This window comes from Callorhinchus milii, unplaced genomic scaffold (genome assembly GCF_018977255.1).
Source record: "Callorhinchus milii isolate IMCB2004 unplaced genomic scaffold, IMCB_Cmil_1.0 Scaffold24, whole genome shotgun sequence".
In the NCBI taxonomy this organism is placed as follows: Eukaryota; Metazoa; Chordata; class Chondrichthyes; order Chimaeriformes; family Callorhinchidae; genus Callorhinchus; species Callorhinchus milii.
Genome location: NW_024704765.1, coordinates 3,630,344 through 3,648,534, shown reverse-complemented (window position 1 = coordinate 3,648,534; position 18,191 = coordinate 3,630,344). Strand labels below are relative to the sequence as shown.

Here is an 18,191-nt window from a genome sequence, read left to right as displayed (position 1 = left end):
ATGTACTGAATTCTTCAAACACATCACATGCGATCCTGTAGTTTCTTCCATTGTCCACTGATAAATTGGGCAGGAGAGTTGGGAGCTTGCAGGGTGTGTTGGCTGATGTTTACGCCTACAAATACTTAGTCACTACACTGGACAGTGGGTGCTTCGAAATGTTTCAACATTCTCCGCACTATATCAAACGAAAAGATTATTTTTCCAACAACATACCAAAGAGCCCAACGAACCTGGCTTGAAGTCCACACTGGGCTGCAGGTTCTCCCCGGCTCCAAATGCTGGAGTGTGATCTGCCATCTGACTGGGCAGCTGCTGGGATTTGAGGTACAACAGGTGAGGATAATGAGGGTGCGGACATAGAAACTAGCACATGGAACACGCAACAGAGAGGGTGAGGGAGCGGCCCAGATGTTCCCCGTGAAATCCCACGGGCGGCCAACAAGTTCAAGAGAAAAAATAAAAAGCAAAACCAAGAAGATGGAGTAAGCAGGATTGAGAAGGAAAAGAAAACAGGATTACTATTAACAGCAAGAAAGGACAACTGACAGACCTGTATTGCTGTGTGCTCAGTGTTCCCTTTAAGAATCAATTTTAGTTACTCAAGATGGGGAGATTCTAGATAAAATTTATGATTCCATTATTCAATAACCTCTAGAAATTCTGAATCAGGTGGCTATTTATTGACTGTTTGCTATTGATCTAAGACCTAATTAGGAAGTTATAGTGCAAAGCACTAGAACTGAGAGCTTAAAATATAATAATCCTTGCATTTGATATAGCACTGCTCACATCTTCTAGACGTCTCAAAGAGTTTCACAGAATATATTATAAAATAAATTGACTGTATATTTGTGGACGAAACATGGCAGCCAATTCCGCACAGCAATGTCCCACAAACAGACGTGAATTGAAGTGACCAATTTATTATTTCTTGAGGAATTATTATCAGTGGGTGGAATAAGGAAACTTGCCCAGGGTTTTGGCTTGCCAGGAATCAACCCCAGGTCTCTCGCTTGCGAGATGAGTTCTCTAACCACTGAGATACAGGACACAAACAGACAATCAAGCAAAGCTCTCAGCTTAAGAGCTTTGAGCTGGCTGTAGATTGTTGAGCTTTACAGTGTTGGAAATCATGGAATCGGTCTATTTTGGATTGATTACGTGGACCTAAACCTGCACATGAAGAATTACTACAGCTCAGTTTGCGTTAAGTGCAATAGCTCTTCCCACTGAGCATTAATTGTCTGTCGGACATAAAGTCCTGGATGAAAGCTAACTTCCTGCAGTTGAATGTCAACAAGACCGAAGCCCTCCTGCTTGGCTCCCGCCAGCGCCTCCGTACCTCGGGCACTCATCCTCATGGATGAGGGTACCTCATCCTCCATAGATGCACTCTACACCTCATGGAGCCAATAAGGAACTTCGGCGTCCTGTTCGACCCTTAACTGTCCTTCATCCCGCACATCCGTGCAGCATCTCCCGGGTCCGCCACTGCCTCACACCACAGGCCGCCGAGATCCTCATATATTCAGGCTCATTAATAATATCCAGGCTTGGCTACGCAAACTCCCTGCTTGTCGGCCTCCCCGATTCCTCCATTCATAGGCTGCAAATCATCCAGAACTCTGCAGCCCATGATCTCTCCTGAATCAGGCTCCGCGACCCTATCACCCCCATCCTCGCCCAACTCCACTGGCTTTCCATCACACAGAGGATACAGTTCAAGATCCTGGTCCTCACTTTCAAAGCGGTCCATGGCCTCACTCCCCCCTAACTCTGCAACCTCCTAACCCCCTACCATCCTGCCCGCTCCCTCCGCTTAGCGGCCTCCGGCCTGCTTCACACTCACCACCTCACCCACCATTGGCGGGCGTCCTTCTGCCACTCTGCCTCCACTGTCTGGAACTCCATCCAGCAGTCCCTCTGCCTCGCCCCTCCCTCGCCACTTTCAAGACCCTCCTCTTTGACCGTGCTTTCGATCACCCTCCTTCCCCCCCGCCCCTAAACCCTCCCCGACCCCGGGTCCGAAATACTGATTGTTCAGCGCATTGAGACATCCCCCCGACGTGAAAGGAGCTATACAAATACAATGTCTGTTGTAACAGACATGATACAATCAGGTTTAGAGTTCTTGTTGATCGGGAAAGGAGGCTGATGGGCACGGAGATAAGCAACAATGTTTTTTTAAATAGAAAACAGTAACTCTGCGCTTCCCACTACGGGGAAATGAGAATATTTTAGAATTTAAAACTAAATGAAGCAAATTATTCCTTAAGGAGGAGATATGAAAATTAGCCAAGAACAGGAATGGATACAGAGCGGGGGTTGGGGTGGGGAATCTCAGAGCTGGCTTTAGCTGCACAGTACAGTACAGAACTGAACACATAACTAAGGCAGTCGTTGCACAGTGCAACTGATATTGACTTCATTCAGTCAAGGGCTTTGCTTCTGTACCAGACTGCAGGTGGAGCACTTCAACAAAAGGTTAGAGCCAGCTTTGCATACAAGTGCATTCACTCCCCTTATTGTTATGGAGCAACACTAAAAACATCTGAGGCCCAAATTCCTGCTGAAGGAATGTGTTAGGGAGGAAACGCCAAACTGAGGAGGTATAAATGCAGGCGAGCCGACCACGATGAGGTGTTAACACCCCACAGGCTAAATTAAACGGAAGTTTTCTATCTATAATTTACATCTACCAAAATGGCAAGAAGTGTTTTGTGGGTTTGAAGTTCAATAGAAAGCCCTCCAAATACTCTTCAATCCTGACATGGAAGGTGATCTTTTCAAAGTCACTTATACCAAATGTTTAAAATGTTTTGAAAAAAAACAGGTCCACTTCTGACGAGCAGATCAGGTGGTCTGGGTTTAAGCCTAAATTGGTATAGTTTGGGCTCTCGCTGGCAGATGTGGAGCGTTTACAGGCTTACTCTCAAACTTCAAGGGCATTTCTCACCTTCCCTCTTGATGTGTTAAGCACCTTACGACTTCCTTGCTTGGACCCCATTATAGGTACTGTCAATGTGTTGCTTTCAACTTTAGCCGTGTGGTCTGGACATTCCACTCCTGAGCATCTCTCTTTCTCATTAAAATAACTCTCTGTGTGCGTATATATATATATATTATGTTTTGAGATTCTTCTTCAGAATTTAGGGTGTTTTTATTATTGTGTTGTATATGGAAAATTATACAACTTTTTATATGAAGAAAAACTGATTCCTATAACTTAGAGGGAACACAATCCAGTGCACACAACGTTAGAAGACAGACGAGCGGTTACAGTTCAATACAACACGACACACAGACAACACTTGAAACGAGATGTGTAAGCACACAGTTCAGAAAGCTTTGCTCCTGCAAAATTTCAAATCCATTGCGGCTTGGAACAGAATCAAAAAACTACGGGGCTTTCTAAAGAAAACACACCCAACCAATGTGGGAGCTCTGATTAGCACTAAAACTCAACAAGTGTTTGCATTGAGAACTTATATCCCATTTGGGATGACATTTGTAATTTGATGATTTGATGTCTTGTAACCAGATTTATTCTATAAAGGCCACGTTTGGCATGGAACCGACTGGAAGGATACAAACAGCTGTTACAAGCTTTAATATGACAAAATTGCACATAACCTGGACAATATCCGCAAACACAAAGTACAACACTCCAAAGAACCTCAAGGTAATTAATCAAGGTTGAAATAAAACCTCTTTAAAAAAGTTAGCTGCTAATTTACACACTGATCTGGCTTTACATTATCGCTAAATTTATGGACACAGTAAACCTGTAGACAAACCTCTATGAAATTTGTGCAATCAAACATTTCAATTTATTATAAAGATATTTGCCTTGGACTCAATCATCTCAATCGCTTGAAAGCATTATTTAGTTTAGCGCCAGGCAATTAGATTGTGATGGGCACAGTTTTGAATCAAGTGAGTGCTGAGTTTCTACTCTCAGGCCAACAGTTGGGGCTGAAATTGGGCTCAGTATCCCTGGAAAAGTTTTTTTTGGGGGGAAGGAGTGAAGAAAAATCAGCCACGGCTCCTCAACGCTATCTGAATGTGTCCTGCCCAAGCAATCATGACAATAGAAGGTCGCAAATAATTTAGAAAAAGCACTTTGGAGTGAATTAAAATGCACGTAAGAAAATATGGTTGACAACTTTTAGTTAAAACTGAGTCTCACACACTGTGACTTTGTGAAAGGAAAATGTCCGGCATGCAAGGTACCTGAGGAGGGGTTGGGGTGGAACTGGGCCGTACCACTGGAGGGGTGGGGTTTCTGCTTCCCCCACCTCCTGACATAATTTCTTCTGTGATATCCTTTCCTCCCTGGTTTGGGTCTCGGATTCGAATCTGCACCAACAGAACAGAAGGACATGCTTAAAGGAATAGCCAACGGGCAACGAGTGCTGTACTGCTGCTCCTCATAACACATACATGCAATGTCACAAGAGTAAACCTTTCCCAGTGAGAAGGGAGAGTCACCAAATACATTGAAGAAACTTTCACTGCTGCGCAGTCTTTTGGGTAGGAACCAGCTCTGAAACCAATTACAAATATTTGGCAATTCTTTCGACTATGTATATCCCAATCCCCTCCAGCATTACGATAGTGTGGAGGCAAAGGAATAGACCAAAAACACATGTCCCAGCACTGTGTGCAGAGATTAAGCACACAAATTGTACGCACAGTTTGAACAAGGGAGAAAAATAACTTATTAGTTACATTATAGAGGCTTCACAATGACTTGGATTTACCAATTGAGCTGGGGATCAGTCCTAGTAGATTTAAAGTCAATGATATGGCTTCCCGTGTGCCAACAATCAGGAGTCCTGTACCTTAGTGGTTAGAGCACTCGCCTCGCAAGCGAGAGGGCATGGATTCGATTCCCAGGCAGCGTGAAACATCGGGCAAGTTTCCTTATTCCACATGCCTGTTTACCTAGCAGTAAATTGGAACCGAGTTATTAAGTCGACTGGTGGATCGCTTTTTTGGGGGTTATAATGTCTTTTGGAAAAAAATTAAGTTGGTCACTCAATCCATGACTGTTTGTGGGATGCGGCTGTCCACAATTAACTGCTTAGTCAATCCACAAACGTTAAGTCAATTCACTTTATGGTATATTCTGTGAAGTGCTTTTGAGATGTCTCGAAGACATAAGGAGCTATATCAAATGAAAGATTATTATTATAGCTGGGCTCCTACTGCCATCCATCATTCTCATGAACTGAACTTTAATTTCCAGGAAAGCCAGTACAAGTGTAATATTTATCCAGGAATGTGCTTGATTGCTTAAATTACCTGGATGTGGAGACTCCATAATGCTGACCAAATAATTAAGAGTGCGCCATGAATGGATAGAACTGCGTCATCATTCGTTCATTCAACTGTATAGCTAATCTGGTTTATCTAAGATTACATGTAGTTATCTTTCAGCTCATAATAAACCCCATTCATGCAGCATCAACTGGGATGAATGTGTAAAAAACACATCTACTTGGAAAGTAAAGGTGTTGAACGGTATGGAGAAAAGCCGGAGAAATGGGATTAAAAGAATAAATTGGCGGAAGAAGCTTTGCAGGATTAACATTCTCCTTCAGTTCCTGGGGAATTTGGTATTAACTTTATAACAGGAACAACTGCTCTGAGCTATTGCTTGCACTTCTGCATTTCTGTGAGTACCAGCGTAGAATGGAGGAGTATCCACTCCTAAACTCCCTTCTCCTTCACTCAAATCACTGCACAAGCTGCCCTCATGGAGAGCCCTTGAGGTTTTCACAAAGAGGGCTGAAAGAAGAACAGTTTAGTGAAATTCCAAATTGGAACTCTGTTACTATAGTTCTCTCTTTATGCCCAATTACTAACCAAGGGATGGGGGTGGGGAGCAACCATAGGCACGGTCGGAGATGGGTCTTTAGGTGAGATATAAAGGTAAAGAGGAGGAGAGCTGGAGGGATTGAAGCAGCAAATTCCAAAGATGAGCAGAGTGGCTGAAAGAACAGCTTCTGATGGCTCACAGGGTGGGGGAGGTCAGCAGACGGCATCCCTCAGTTAGCTGAGTGAAAGTAAGGGTGGGGAAGAGAGGGGTGGAGGACCATCAGGTCACAGAGGACGGGAGCTCCTAGGGAGTGAATGGATTTGTATGTGGGGGCGAGGACTTTGAAATTGATCCTTTCGGACAGAGGGAGCCAATGGGGGTGTGGGGTGGGGTACCAGTGAGAATTTTGTATTAGTTGGATCTTTTGGATGGTGGAACTGGGAAGACCAGCAAGGAGTGGGTTTGGGGACTCAAGGCGGGAGGTGACAAAGGTAATGGTGGGAGGGGGAGGAGGAAAGAAGGAGGTGAGCTCCTTCCCAGCAAATCATTATCATCTATCGTTCAACAGGCTATTAAGTTCACGTAGCCAGGTATAGTTCTAGGTTCCAAACCAGTTTATATTTTAAATCTTGGCCATCAAGCTACTTGTGTGACCACGTAGCATAGGACTGGGTCTGTGCCAATCTGATGGGAGGGACTCAAAGGCAGTAGCCTAGGCTGGTGCATCCCTCCTGTTCTACGACAGACCCATGAGATAAATTCAACTTATGGCCATTTGCAGGACAATACCCTTGAGTATTGCTGTGTGAAAAATTGTATACAAATGCTCACCTCAGAGTCACAACAATTACCTGTGAATCACTGTGTGCCATTTTGATTTTGTATTAAAGGCAAAAGTGTTATTATTATCTGGAGAGAGATTTACGCTGAGTTGGCGTCTGACCCCATGGGCCATAGTATGGATAAAATTTGGAAAAGCTAGTCAAGGGTATTGAACAATCTGTTGGAAGCAAGTGGACTCTGCACTACATTGTCTTGTTAATGGCAGGACAGTAGAGGTGGGCGATATTAATGCCAAGTTCCTAAAAGCTGTTCTGGGTGAAGAAGTGGGTTATGTGAAGGGTCTTATATCAATATACTACTCCTCTTGCGGCTGCCTAAACCCTGGTGAATAGAATCATGTCTGAGGCGTTGTGCTAATTATGGTATCTGTCTACAAGAAGGCCGTAATACAACTGCTGAGAATGAGAGGAATCTCACCGATTTCAGTGGCTTTTAAAAGAGTGCTTTGAGTAGTTACAACACTTATATTTTGTTAGAGGCAATACATGGTCAAATCTTGGAATTTGTCCAGGATGTGTATTCCATGTTCAAAATTTGTTTAAGGGTCCAAACAGGGCAAACTCTCGAGCAAGTCAAGATTGTCACCATCACCCACTGCCAGTCAATGTATTCATCAATGTACTGGATTGCACCGAGCAAGGGTTTGGAGTGTTCTTGATAGACTTGCTCACCTAAGGCACTACAACAACATTTTGAACACTGGACCATTTGGTGGGTGTCCTCAAATGCACTGGTATGTTTACATGGCGGGAAATGGGACCTCGAGAACTATCAATTATCTGATACAAGAGGCGCTATCCCTACTATTAATTCACATCAGCATCAGGAATGCTCGATAATAACTTTTGCTTGGAAACTGTGCTTTGGACCTGCACTGAGTACGAATAAAGGGCATGCTGGCTGTTCTCATATATGCCTTTTTAAACAGCTCTCCAGATTTTGGAGGAGGGGGGAAACTGGTAGTAAAAGGAGAACAGCTGTAGGCTGTAGCTAACACTTTCAGAACAGAACTTCAGGCCCCAAAACAAGGCAGTTTGTATTGCACCATCAAACTTTCACACTTTCTGCACAAGACTTAATGAAGCAGCTAAATGGAGGAATGCGGTCACCAAAGAATGGAACTTTTCAACAAGACAATTTGCAAGCTAAGAATAAGGCTAATCCTGTGCTCCTGTCCCGGCCCCGCGCGCCTGTCCCGGCCCCGTGCGCCTGTCCCGGCCCTGTAGAAAGAATAGAGAGAGGAAGCAGCATGTTGACTTGCCGTACCGTTTTCTTTTCCCTCTTGGTTGGAGGCGGAGGTTGTTGTGTAGGCACTATCAAAGGTGCAGATGGGGAATACACAGGTTGGCTATAATAGGATGGTGCTGGTAAGAGAAAGAAGACTTGCATTGAATTTTGCCGTCAAATCAACAACCAACGTCAAATTTCACATGCTCACATTTTTGCGTATATATAACAGGACGCTGAGGCAAAGAAGGCAATGTCTCCTAGTAGAACATCATCAAATAAGCTATTGAATCAGTTACAAAACATCCATATATTCCTAAAGTGCGGAAACACAATGGTTAAAAGCCACTGAAAAGCTTCAATGCCATCAGCTTGAATTTCCCCCAAGCGACTCCCAATTCCAAACATACAGCTTTCCATGTTGTAACCGTCTTAGAATTCCCAAAACACACCCAAAGTGCAGCAAGTTAACAAACGCTTCATTTCATCAAATATCCTCACTAAGCAGCAACACGTTAGGTCTAAATACCCACGAGCAACAGAAGTAAGCAAGATTTTTTTTTGAAAGATTGAATTTTAACCGCTGATAAGGAGTTAATCAGGAAACGTGTACACCAAGCTCAGCCTGAGCTGAGACTCCTGTGCAGTATTGTGCAGAGCTGCATTGTCACCTCTGATGTTCTTCAGGTGAGATGTTAAAACCGAGTTTTCCATGTTCTTGAGGAGGACACGAAAGATATCATGACACTAGTAGGGAAAAAGAATGGGGTTTTGTCCGGTATTACGAGCAACAATTCTCCACATTAATCAGTTACCTTATGGCTGTGTGCAAGATGACTGCTGTATTTGTCTAAATCTATGCAGTCACTACACTTGGCAGCAATAATCTGAGAAGCGCTTTGACAGAGATTCATTTCTATCAAATGCAAGGATTATTAAATTGCCAGTACCCCATACTGGACACAGGGTAATAACATCCAGACATTTACCTAGAATGATGCAACCCAGGAATTTGCAACACACACGCAAATCAACTTGTTCTTCAAGTAAATGACCTTCAAACCTTGCCGACATAGGACTGGCTGATGCTCAACACCATGTTCCCACAAAGTCAGACACAGGCATTAGGCCAAACAGGGCAGCACTAGACGATCTCCTCCCTGCTCGCTCAGCAACCCCCCAACTCCGACAGGACCTTTGTCCAGGATCTTATTGCACAATGAGCCAACAATGTAACAGCTTGAAAAAGCATTCAGGAAACAAGTGTGAATTAGTCTTATTCATCCCTTTATTTTCACAGAAAACGTTTTATTAGTATTCCAAATTCAACTGAATTTCAAGCACTGTGCCAACTGCACAGAGAACAGATGTGGTTGTTGTATCAGCTTGGCTCAATCAGTACCACTCTCATCACTGGGTCAAATTGACAAAAATAAAAGCCAATCTATAGAGAATTTACATCACAAAATAATAATAATCCTTGCATTTGATACAGCGACTTATCAAGTCTTCGAGACGTCTCAAAGCGCTTCACAGAACATACTGCAAAGTGAATTGATGGTATATTTTGTCGGTGAAAGTTGGCAGCCAATTGCCCACAGCAGTGTCCCACAAACAGTTGCGGATTGAATGAACCAAATTATAATTTTTTTGAAGGCATTATTACCTCCGGAAAAGCGATTTGCCAATCGACTAACACTCGGGTTGCTACTTACCCGGGTTAGTGAGAGGACCCGGGTTTCATTACCGGGCAGGCTGAAACGTTGGGCAAGTTTCCTTACTCCACACGCCTCGGTTTACCTAGCAATAAGTAGGAAGCCGGTTGTTAGTCATTTGGTGGATTGCTTTTCTAGGGGTAATAGTCCCTTCAGAAAAATAAATGAAACAATAATAATTTGGTCACTCAATCCATGACTGTTTGTGGGACACTGCTGTGCGCAATTGGCTGCCACGTGGAAGCCCTCGGGCGTTCTCACTGAGCACCAAACTTGGTAGGGGGGTGGGAGAGAAATGAGGATATGACCAACGTATATAACAGAGAGGTACCCACATCCAACATAATCACAGTATATAACTGTGCGCAATTGGCTGCTGCGTTTCGCCCACAAAATATAGTCAATTCACTTTACAGTATGTTCTGTGAAGCGCTTTGAGGCGTCTCGAAGACCTGATAACCGCCCTATCAAATGCAAGGATTATCATTATTACGAAGTTAAGAAAGGAAAACGAAACAAAGCAGTTAGAAATTAATCCACAAACGAGGAAGAGTGGAGAAGTCAGGAGGGAAACCAGGGTTGCTTCTCCCAAACATTATTTCCTGATACAATGTGTGTGTAGATGTTAGGAGAGGATCAGGGACTGGCTGTGATGACGCAGCCCGTGGGTGTCCTGCCAATCATCACACAAGAATAGCTGTTTGATGAGCAAGCAGAAAAAAATGGAGCTTAAAGTCTCACCCAAACGCCAGTATTGCCAACATTACAGTCTCCCTAATACTGTGCTGCAGTGCTCAATCTAGACTGAGTTCAACATCCAAAGCTGGTCTAGAAGTCCACCAATTTGGTTTGCTGACTTTTTAAAAAAATAATTGCATACCTGTAGTATTAACATCGCTCTCCCCACCCCCACCCATCATCCATCCAATGCACAGACTTGATGGACCAAGCGACTTCCTGTGCTGAAAATTTCTGTTTGATCCTTGCTCTCAATGGAGCACTGTTCACCTACTCTCACGAAGAACATTCAGATGTCCTGCCAATACACATCCTCAGCTCCTGAAATCCCAATGCTAACAGGAATTTAGTCAACAATAGCTTCCCAGTTCCAATCTCTCCTTCCCCTCACCCCTCATAACCCTTCTTGCTGACACTTAGTCATTCATTTTCTATTAATTGGCCAACTGACTTGCAGCTTTCACATTAAAAGACTACATCAAATTGAGAGCTTTACAAAGTCCTCTGCAACACCAGTTCCAAAAAAGGTTTAACTTCACAATAAAAACTAAGTAGCCATAGCTCCAAAACATAAAAAAAATCTGAACTGTATTGAAAGATTTCAATTCCTTATTTAAAAATATATTTGGAATTAGGATGTGGTTCACTAAACCAAAGAGTACAGAACAAAGTAAAACTTACTCCATTACTGACTGCAGTGACTTTCTCACAGATGCTTCATTTGTTAGGATCAGGAGAGTCAGCTAATTTCTGTTGCCGATTTAAATTAGTGAAATAACTTTCGCTCCACAGAGTTGCAACATGCAATTGCAATATTCTGTGCTGCATTCCTGAATGTCACACACAAGGAACTACAAAGATCACGACATACACAAGGACAGGAAGTGCGATGCCCGAATGCAGACCCAGAGCATGGCAACTTTCTGCATTTCAGGGAGATTTCCTCTTTGGCATATAACCAACATTTAAAAAAAAAGTGAATTCAAATATTACTGGCTTTTAGCCTATCTGCCCCCGCTCTTTGGAACTCCATCCCATAGGCCCCCCCAACTCCCTCCCCTCGTTCAAGGTCCATCTCAAGATCTACTTTATTGATAGCACAGTTGGTCCTTCGATCGTATCTCTCCCTCCTCCCTCACCGCCATCGTTCGCAAACTCAAACCCAACACCTGCTCCCTCGATCCCATCCCCACCTTTCTCCTCATCTTCCAGCTCCACTTTCTGGCCCCTCTCCTGTCCGACATCATCAATCTCTCCTCGTCCACCGGTTCAGTTCCCATTCCCCTAAAAACAGCCGTCATCACCCCCTTCCTGAAAAAATCTTCCCGGGATCCATCCCTCCTCTCCAGCTACTGCCTCATCTCTAACCTCCCATTCCTCTCCAAGGTCTTGAAACGTGTCGTCGAGTCCCAGCTCCGCTCCTTTCTTTCTAGCCATTCCCTCTTTGAACCCCTCCAATTCGGCTTCCGCATTGCCCATAGCACAGAAACAGTCCTGGTCAAAGTCACTAGTGACTTTCTGAACGTCAGTGATCAGGGCTCCGTCTGCCTCCTTGCCGCCTTCGACACTGTCGACCACTCCATCCTCATACACCGCCTCTCCTCTTTACTTAATCTTCGCGGACCTGCCCTTGCCTGGATCGAATCCTATCTCTCACTGTCTCCACTTTGTTGTCTCTAATGGTTTCTCCTCCAGCCCCCGCACTGTCATATCTGACGTCCCCCATCGCTCTGTCCTTGTCTCCTCTTTAATATCTATATGCTCCCCCTTAGTGACATCATCCGCAGACATGGGGTCAACTTCCATATGTATGCGGATGACACCCAACTCTATCTTTCTGCCTCCACTCTCATCCCCCAAACTCTTGTTCATGCTTTCATCACCTCCAGGCTCGACAATGCAAACATCCTGCTTGTCGGCCTTCCCAACTCCTCCCTCCACAGGCTGGAGATAATCCAGAACTCTGCAGCCCATGTCCTCTCCCGCACCAAACTCTGTGACCCCATCTCCTCCATCCTTCCATTCTCGCCCGACTCCATTGGCTCCCTATCCTTCAGAGAATCCAGTTCAAGATCCTGGTCCTCATCTACAAAGCCCTCCATAGCCTCGTCCCACCCTATCTATGCGACCTCCTAAACCTCTACCAACCCGTCCGCTCCCTCTGCTCAGCCAGCTCTGGCCTGCTCCACGTCCCCTGACCCACCCGCCCTACCACTGGCGGGTGAGCTTTCAGCCAATCTGCCACCATCCTCTGGAATTCCATCCCCCAATCACTCCGCCTCGCCCCCTCATTAGCCTTCTTCGAGTCCCGCTCCAAAACCCTCCTCTTCGACCATGCCATCAGTCACCCCCTTTCCCTCCCTCTCCCTGACCCCAGCTCGGGTCTGAAATACTGTACGCTGTCCAGCACCTTGGGACATCTTCCCGACGTGAAAGGCGCTATGCAAATGTAATCTTGTTGTTGTCATCTCCCCTACCCCCCCCCACCCCCACAGCTCAGAGGTCCAACCAGAATTAAGTGCCTGAAGTGAAAGGCGCTATATAAATGTAAGTTGTATTTGTGCAAAACAACATCACGGTGTTTTAAATATCAATCCTCAACTTAAAAATTTACTACAAACATAAACAATAAATGCTACGTTGCGTTAGGCAGTTCAAGTTACGTGGTAGAAGTAGCACATGTGATAAGGCGTTATATCAAATGCAATTATTACTCTAGTCAGATACAAACACCAAAGTAATTATGGCACAACAGAATAAAACTTCACATGGACTATACAATGATGTGCACCACTGCAAAGCCGGGCTTCACTTCAGATGGCGGGATCTGCTCTTGTTGGTTATGTCACTGACGCTCTGACATTACTGCTGAAAATCTGTTCCAGGGTGTCAGTTCCCTCCTCCCTCCTTGTGTCCATAGAACAAAACAGTGAACATGCTTTCTGTCAGTCAACAACGTTCTAATAGAATTACCGGGTTCCTGCAGTGTGCACAGCATGTAACACAGGTTGCTGTCAGTATCTACCTAGAAATGCACTGCCAGCAAATGACAAGCCCAGTAAAACCTCCCTGTGAAATTTGTACATATTCTCCAACAGCTCACTAAAATTTTAAATGTTGACAAATAATGTTTTGATATGCTGTAAACTGTTTAGTAGGAATAAATCTATCAAATATTCTGTATTATATGTTAGCAAGGGAACTACTCCCTGTTCACGGAAAGCCTGCTGTAGATGTGAATGTAGTCTACAAACCTTTCCACCCTGACCTGTTTTTTCCCCACTCTACTAAGCGCTGCATCCGCTCGGCTGGCTCTGGCCTCCTGCTTGTCCCCGTTCCCTCCACCATCGGTTTGGAAGCTTTGGAACTCTCTCCCCCAATCCCTCTGACTTGGCTCCTCCTTTCCCTCTTTTACAACATGACTGAAGACCTTCCTCTTCGGTCACTTCCTCTACCCCCCCACCCAGCCCCCACCACTGTCAAGTACTCCGAGATACCACGTGAAGGGCGCTACATAAATGCAAATTGTTGTGAAAGAGACATTGCATAGGACATTACCTGTAGTATTAACAGCTCTCTCCTCACCCCTATCCATTGCACAGTTGGTATGAAAGATCCGAGCCATAATCAACCAATCCTATCCAGGACTCTGTGTGGTACTTCCTTATCGTTATGTCTCACCTGACAGCGCTGCGGCAGAAATCACTCCAATTACATTACTCTTGACAAATGTTGAAACAGATTTCAAAATATATTAAGAAAATTGGACAAGTCCTCTTGAAACTGCTGCAGAATACATCCCGTAGACTACACAAAGTCCCAGCGTAAAAGAACCCTTTAAACCAGCGAACCAAGAATACACTTGATGAATGGAATTTAATTAGCAGCTTTGAAATATAGCCCATTGAAAGACGAGGTTTAAATGAATATCAATGGCAAAAAAATGAAGTGCCTAATACAGTTTCTAGGCTGCAGATGTACATTACTAGTGGATGGGAAGGGGAAAAAGACAAAAAAAAACGCTCTCCGATCTCCATTGTGTTTAAAAAAAAGTTAAAGGAAATCAAAGGAGTTAGAAAATCTAAACAAAATGAAGGAAAAGAGTAGGGAAGCCAAGAAGAAAATAGCCAAGGTTCCTGCTCCCAACTACTATTCTCTGATGCAACTTGTGTGTGGATCTTGGGAAAGAATGATGTAATGGCTGTAATAATCCAATGGTTCAACAACCTGCCAACCTTCACACATGAATAACAGCTGAACAGACAGGCAAGACCACTTTGAAGTCTCATCCAAAGGACAGTACTACCAATATTACAATGCATTCCCTCGTTTTGTGTTGGAATGTTAACTGAGTTACAAACGTGAGTCCCTGAGTGGGGGTTGGTTTGGACCTATGACCCGCTGACCCACAGCAACAAGTCCTACCAGCAAAGCCAAGCTGACACACAAGCATTGAAAAGAGACGTCCAAAGAAATCTCCTACGTACAATACTAAAGGGAAGAGAAAAAGTTAACCCAGAACAATAAATTCAGAAATACTAAAGAAGTGGGCCAAAAGAGCAGAAGTTTAAGTCCCAGCAGCTACTTGTGAGAACTAATGATAGTGGAGGAGTTTTGATATGCAAAAGAACTGCATCAAATTTCAATTAATTGAAAAGACAGATGTTGCAGGATTACACAATGGAAATCCCTGAGTCAAAGATCATTCAGTCAGATTTAGTTTAAAAGACACCAAGCGCAGTCACTGTAGTGTAGTGGTTAGAGGACATCCCATGCAAGCGAGAGGACCTGGATTCGATTCCTGGGCAGGACAAATCATTAGGCAAGTTTCTGTACTCCGGACACCTGTTTACCTAGCAGTAAATAGGAACCCGAGAGTTAGAAGATTGGTGGATCCCTTTCACGGGGGTAATAATCATTCAAAATTTAAAAAAATTGTTCTCTTCAATCCACGACTGTTTGTGGGACGCTGCTGTGCACAATTGGCTGCCGTGTTTCGCCAACAAAATATACAGTCAATTCACTTTACAGTGTATTCTGTGAAGCGCTTTGAGACTTCGCCATGATGTGATGAGGAGCTATATTAATTGCGAGGGTTATTATTATTAGTACTGATTTCAGACTCACCGTATGCAGGGAAGTCACCGGGACCCGGTCCTGAGTAAAATGGCCCCGGAGGTGGTTGCACCGAATACTGCTGTGGGGGACCCACGTAAGGAGCTGCACTGGGGCGGAACTGTCAGTAACAGAGGTAAAGAATTTTTTTTTTATTACATTTATGTTATTCATTTCAAAGACCATTGACCATTAGCTGCACAATCACTTTTTTTTAATAAAAATTCTGAAAAGTACAAGGAGCAGAGAAGGTTAAAGGAGACTTAATAGAAGTTTTCAAAATTATGAGGGATTCGATAGGGTGAACAAGGAGAAACTATTCCCACTGGCGGGTGGGTCGGTAACCCGAGGACACCGGTTTAAAATAGTTGTTAAAAGAAACAGAGGGGAGGTGAGGAGAAATGTTTTCACACAGCGAGTTGTTGGGATCTGGAATGCATTGCCTGAAAGGGTTGTGGAAGCCGATTCGATAATTACTTTTAAGAGAGAAGTAGATAATTATTTAGGGAGGACAAGTTTGCAGGGCTATGGGAGAGAGTGGGGTTGAATTGGATAGCTCTTTTCAAAAGGCCGGCACAGACACGATGGGCTGAATGGCCTCTTTCTGTGCTGCATAATTCTATGATATTGAAGGAGGATTGAAAGATTGTGGACAGAGCTTCCGCTATTTCCACCCTAACTTCCCTCAGCAATCTAGGATGCATCCCATTCAGACCAGGTGACTTTTCTACTTTGAGCGCTGCTAACCCTTTAAGAACCTCCTTTCTATTTATTTTTATCCTATCCAATTTCTCTACCTCCTTTACTGTGACATTGTCAGCATCCTCTTACTAAAGATAGAAGGAAAGTACTCATTCAGTACTTCAGGCACGCCCTCTGCCTTTAGCCATGCCCGCTGAAGTTTTCCTTTTTGGTCCCTAATCGGCCCCACCCTTGCTTTGATCATCTTTTACTTTTTATGTGTTTATAGAAGACTTTAGTGTTCCCTTTTAATGGCCTCCTTTTCGCTATAAAATCTAACGTTTCTAACAGCTACCCCTGGAGGGTCTCTTACCGGGTTAGCGATGTAATACTGAGCCTGAGGGGCTTGGGGGTATGGCACAGGTGGGTTCATCATGATGATGGGCCCTTGGCTGGGCTGGTAGACTGCCGCCGTTGCTGTCTGTGCCCCAGGACGCATGGAAGGACTGTTGTTGGGGATGCTGGGCCGAGCTGCTTGCATCTGTGGCCTTGGGAAAAACTGGAAAACAGAATGAGAACGGATGTAAAACAAGGCAAACACTAACAGTCAACCACTGCTTACTACATAGCGACACAATAGCAATCACTCACTAAATAAAATCAGGTATATCACAACGGGTCTATCTATTTATTTAAGTGTTTAACTCCCCATAAAAGCCAAGATTCTCTTCTATACTTTGGTGCTTAAAACTCAACTGGTAAATCCTAGCACTAATTGGGTCATTAGTCCCAGATACGTGGAGTGTTACAGATACGACAACCTGCTCATTATGAAGCTTAAAGCCTTATATCTGGATGCTGGGTGGGGGGGAAGAAACAGTCTTATGCCTGCCTTCCCCATTAGAGTCACAGAACCCTTTAGTCATGCAAATAAGCAGCAATGCCAGAGATGTGCACTGGTGTTCATCGCCACATTCAAGTGATCCAAAAGGGACACCTGCCTCATCCCATGTACCCTGACCACCTCATCACATGTACTCTATACCCACCTCATCCCACGTACTCTATGCCCATCTCATCCCATGTACTCTATACCCACCTCATCCCATGTATGTACCCTACCTACCTCATTCCATGTATTCTATACCCATCTCATCCCATGTACCCTACCCATCTCATCCCATGTACCCTACCCACCTCATCCCATATATTCATACCCATCTCATTCCATGTACCTTACCCACCTCATCCCATGTATCCTACCCACCTCATCCCATGTACTCTATACCCACCTCTCATAAAACAGCTTCAATTAACATCTGAGTAGCTTGGTTGTAAAATAGGTTTTAAACAAATTGTCCACCCAAACTACTTTGTTATGAACTTCATTGAAGACAAATGGGTAGCACTCCTGTCCAAAGCACTGCTTGCCTCAATCTGCTACACCGGTCAGTGCAATCTTTAGCCTATACGCTTTACACCATTCAGTGCATTGCAATATTTAGCTATTGAATCCCTGCTCTTTGAAGATTATATAAACAAGTAGGTTGAGAAACAAAAGATTGAATTTGCGGTCAATTGGTATTACCTGAATCGGTCTGAATCCTCCCTTCAACAATGAAGCCATCAAAGTAGCAGAAAAGAGAGAAACCAATGGAACACCTTATAGATCAAGTCGGGAGGGAGACAGCAGCACATGCATTCAGTGTATAGATAGCCAATGAGTTGCCACCTATAAAATGCAACTTAAGTTTCCCCTCCTATATTATAAACCCAATTAATATCCACCCACTGCAGCTTTAGCTTAGGTAGACAAGCCATCCCCATGCATTGTGCAAATTGTTCACAAAGATCACCATCCTCAGCAGTGTGGCAAAGTTTGGAAGTTATTAAAGTTGAGGGTGGGAAATCATTGGCTGTGAATATAGCTTGAGTACACACCAGAGAACACATTTAGATTCCTTACACCGACCGCACTACAGAAAGCTTTCTCCCAAAAAATAACCAGAGGCCCAAAATGTCAGATTGGCGAAGCCTGAAGACAA

General features: G+C 44.1%; 1 protein-coding gene across 2 annotated transcripts in view; it reads right to left on the bottom strand.

Moving 5' to 3' along the window:
• The window catches only part of LOC103181383 (eukaryotic translation initiation factor 4 gamma 3), a 122,240-nt gene that overhangs the window by 50,044 nt on the left and 54,005 nt on the right, over nucleotides 1-18,191 (bottom strand). Inside the window, exons 7-12 of one of the 2 annotated variants that reach the window (XM_007897827.2) lie at nucleotides 17,735-17,755; nucleotides 16,520-16,705; nucleotides 15,478-15,586; nucleotides 7,937-8,034; nucleotides 4,237-4,362; nucleotides 234-315 (exon numbers count right to left, since the gene is read on the bottom strand). In XM_007897827.2, the coding sequence (XP_007896018.1) occupies nucleotides 234-315; nucleotides 4,237-4,362; nucleotides 7,937-8,034; nucleotides 15,478-15,586; nucleotides 16,520-16,705; nucleotides 17,735-17,755 (622 nt within the window). Of the gene's footprint in view, nucleotides 1-233; nucleotides 367-4,236; nucleotides 4,363-7,936; nucleotides 8,035-15,477; nucleotides 15,587-16,519; nucleotides 16,706-17,734; nucleotides 17,756-18,191 lie in introns of both variants that reach the window. The other variant, XM_007897830.2, reaches the window with a different exon arrangement.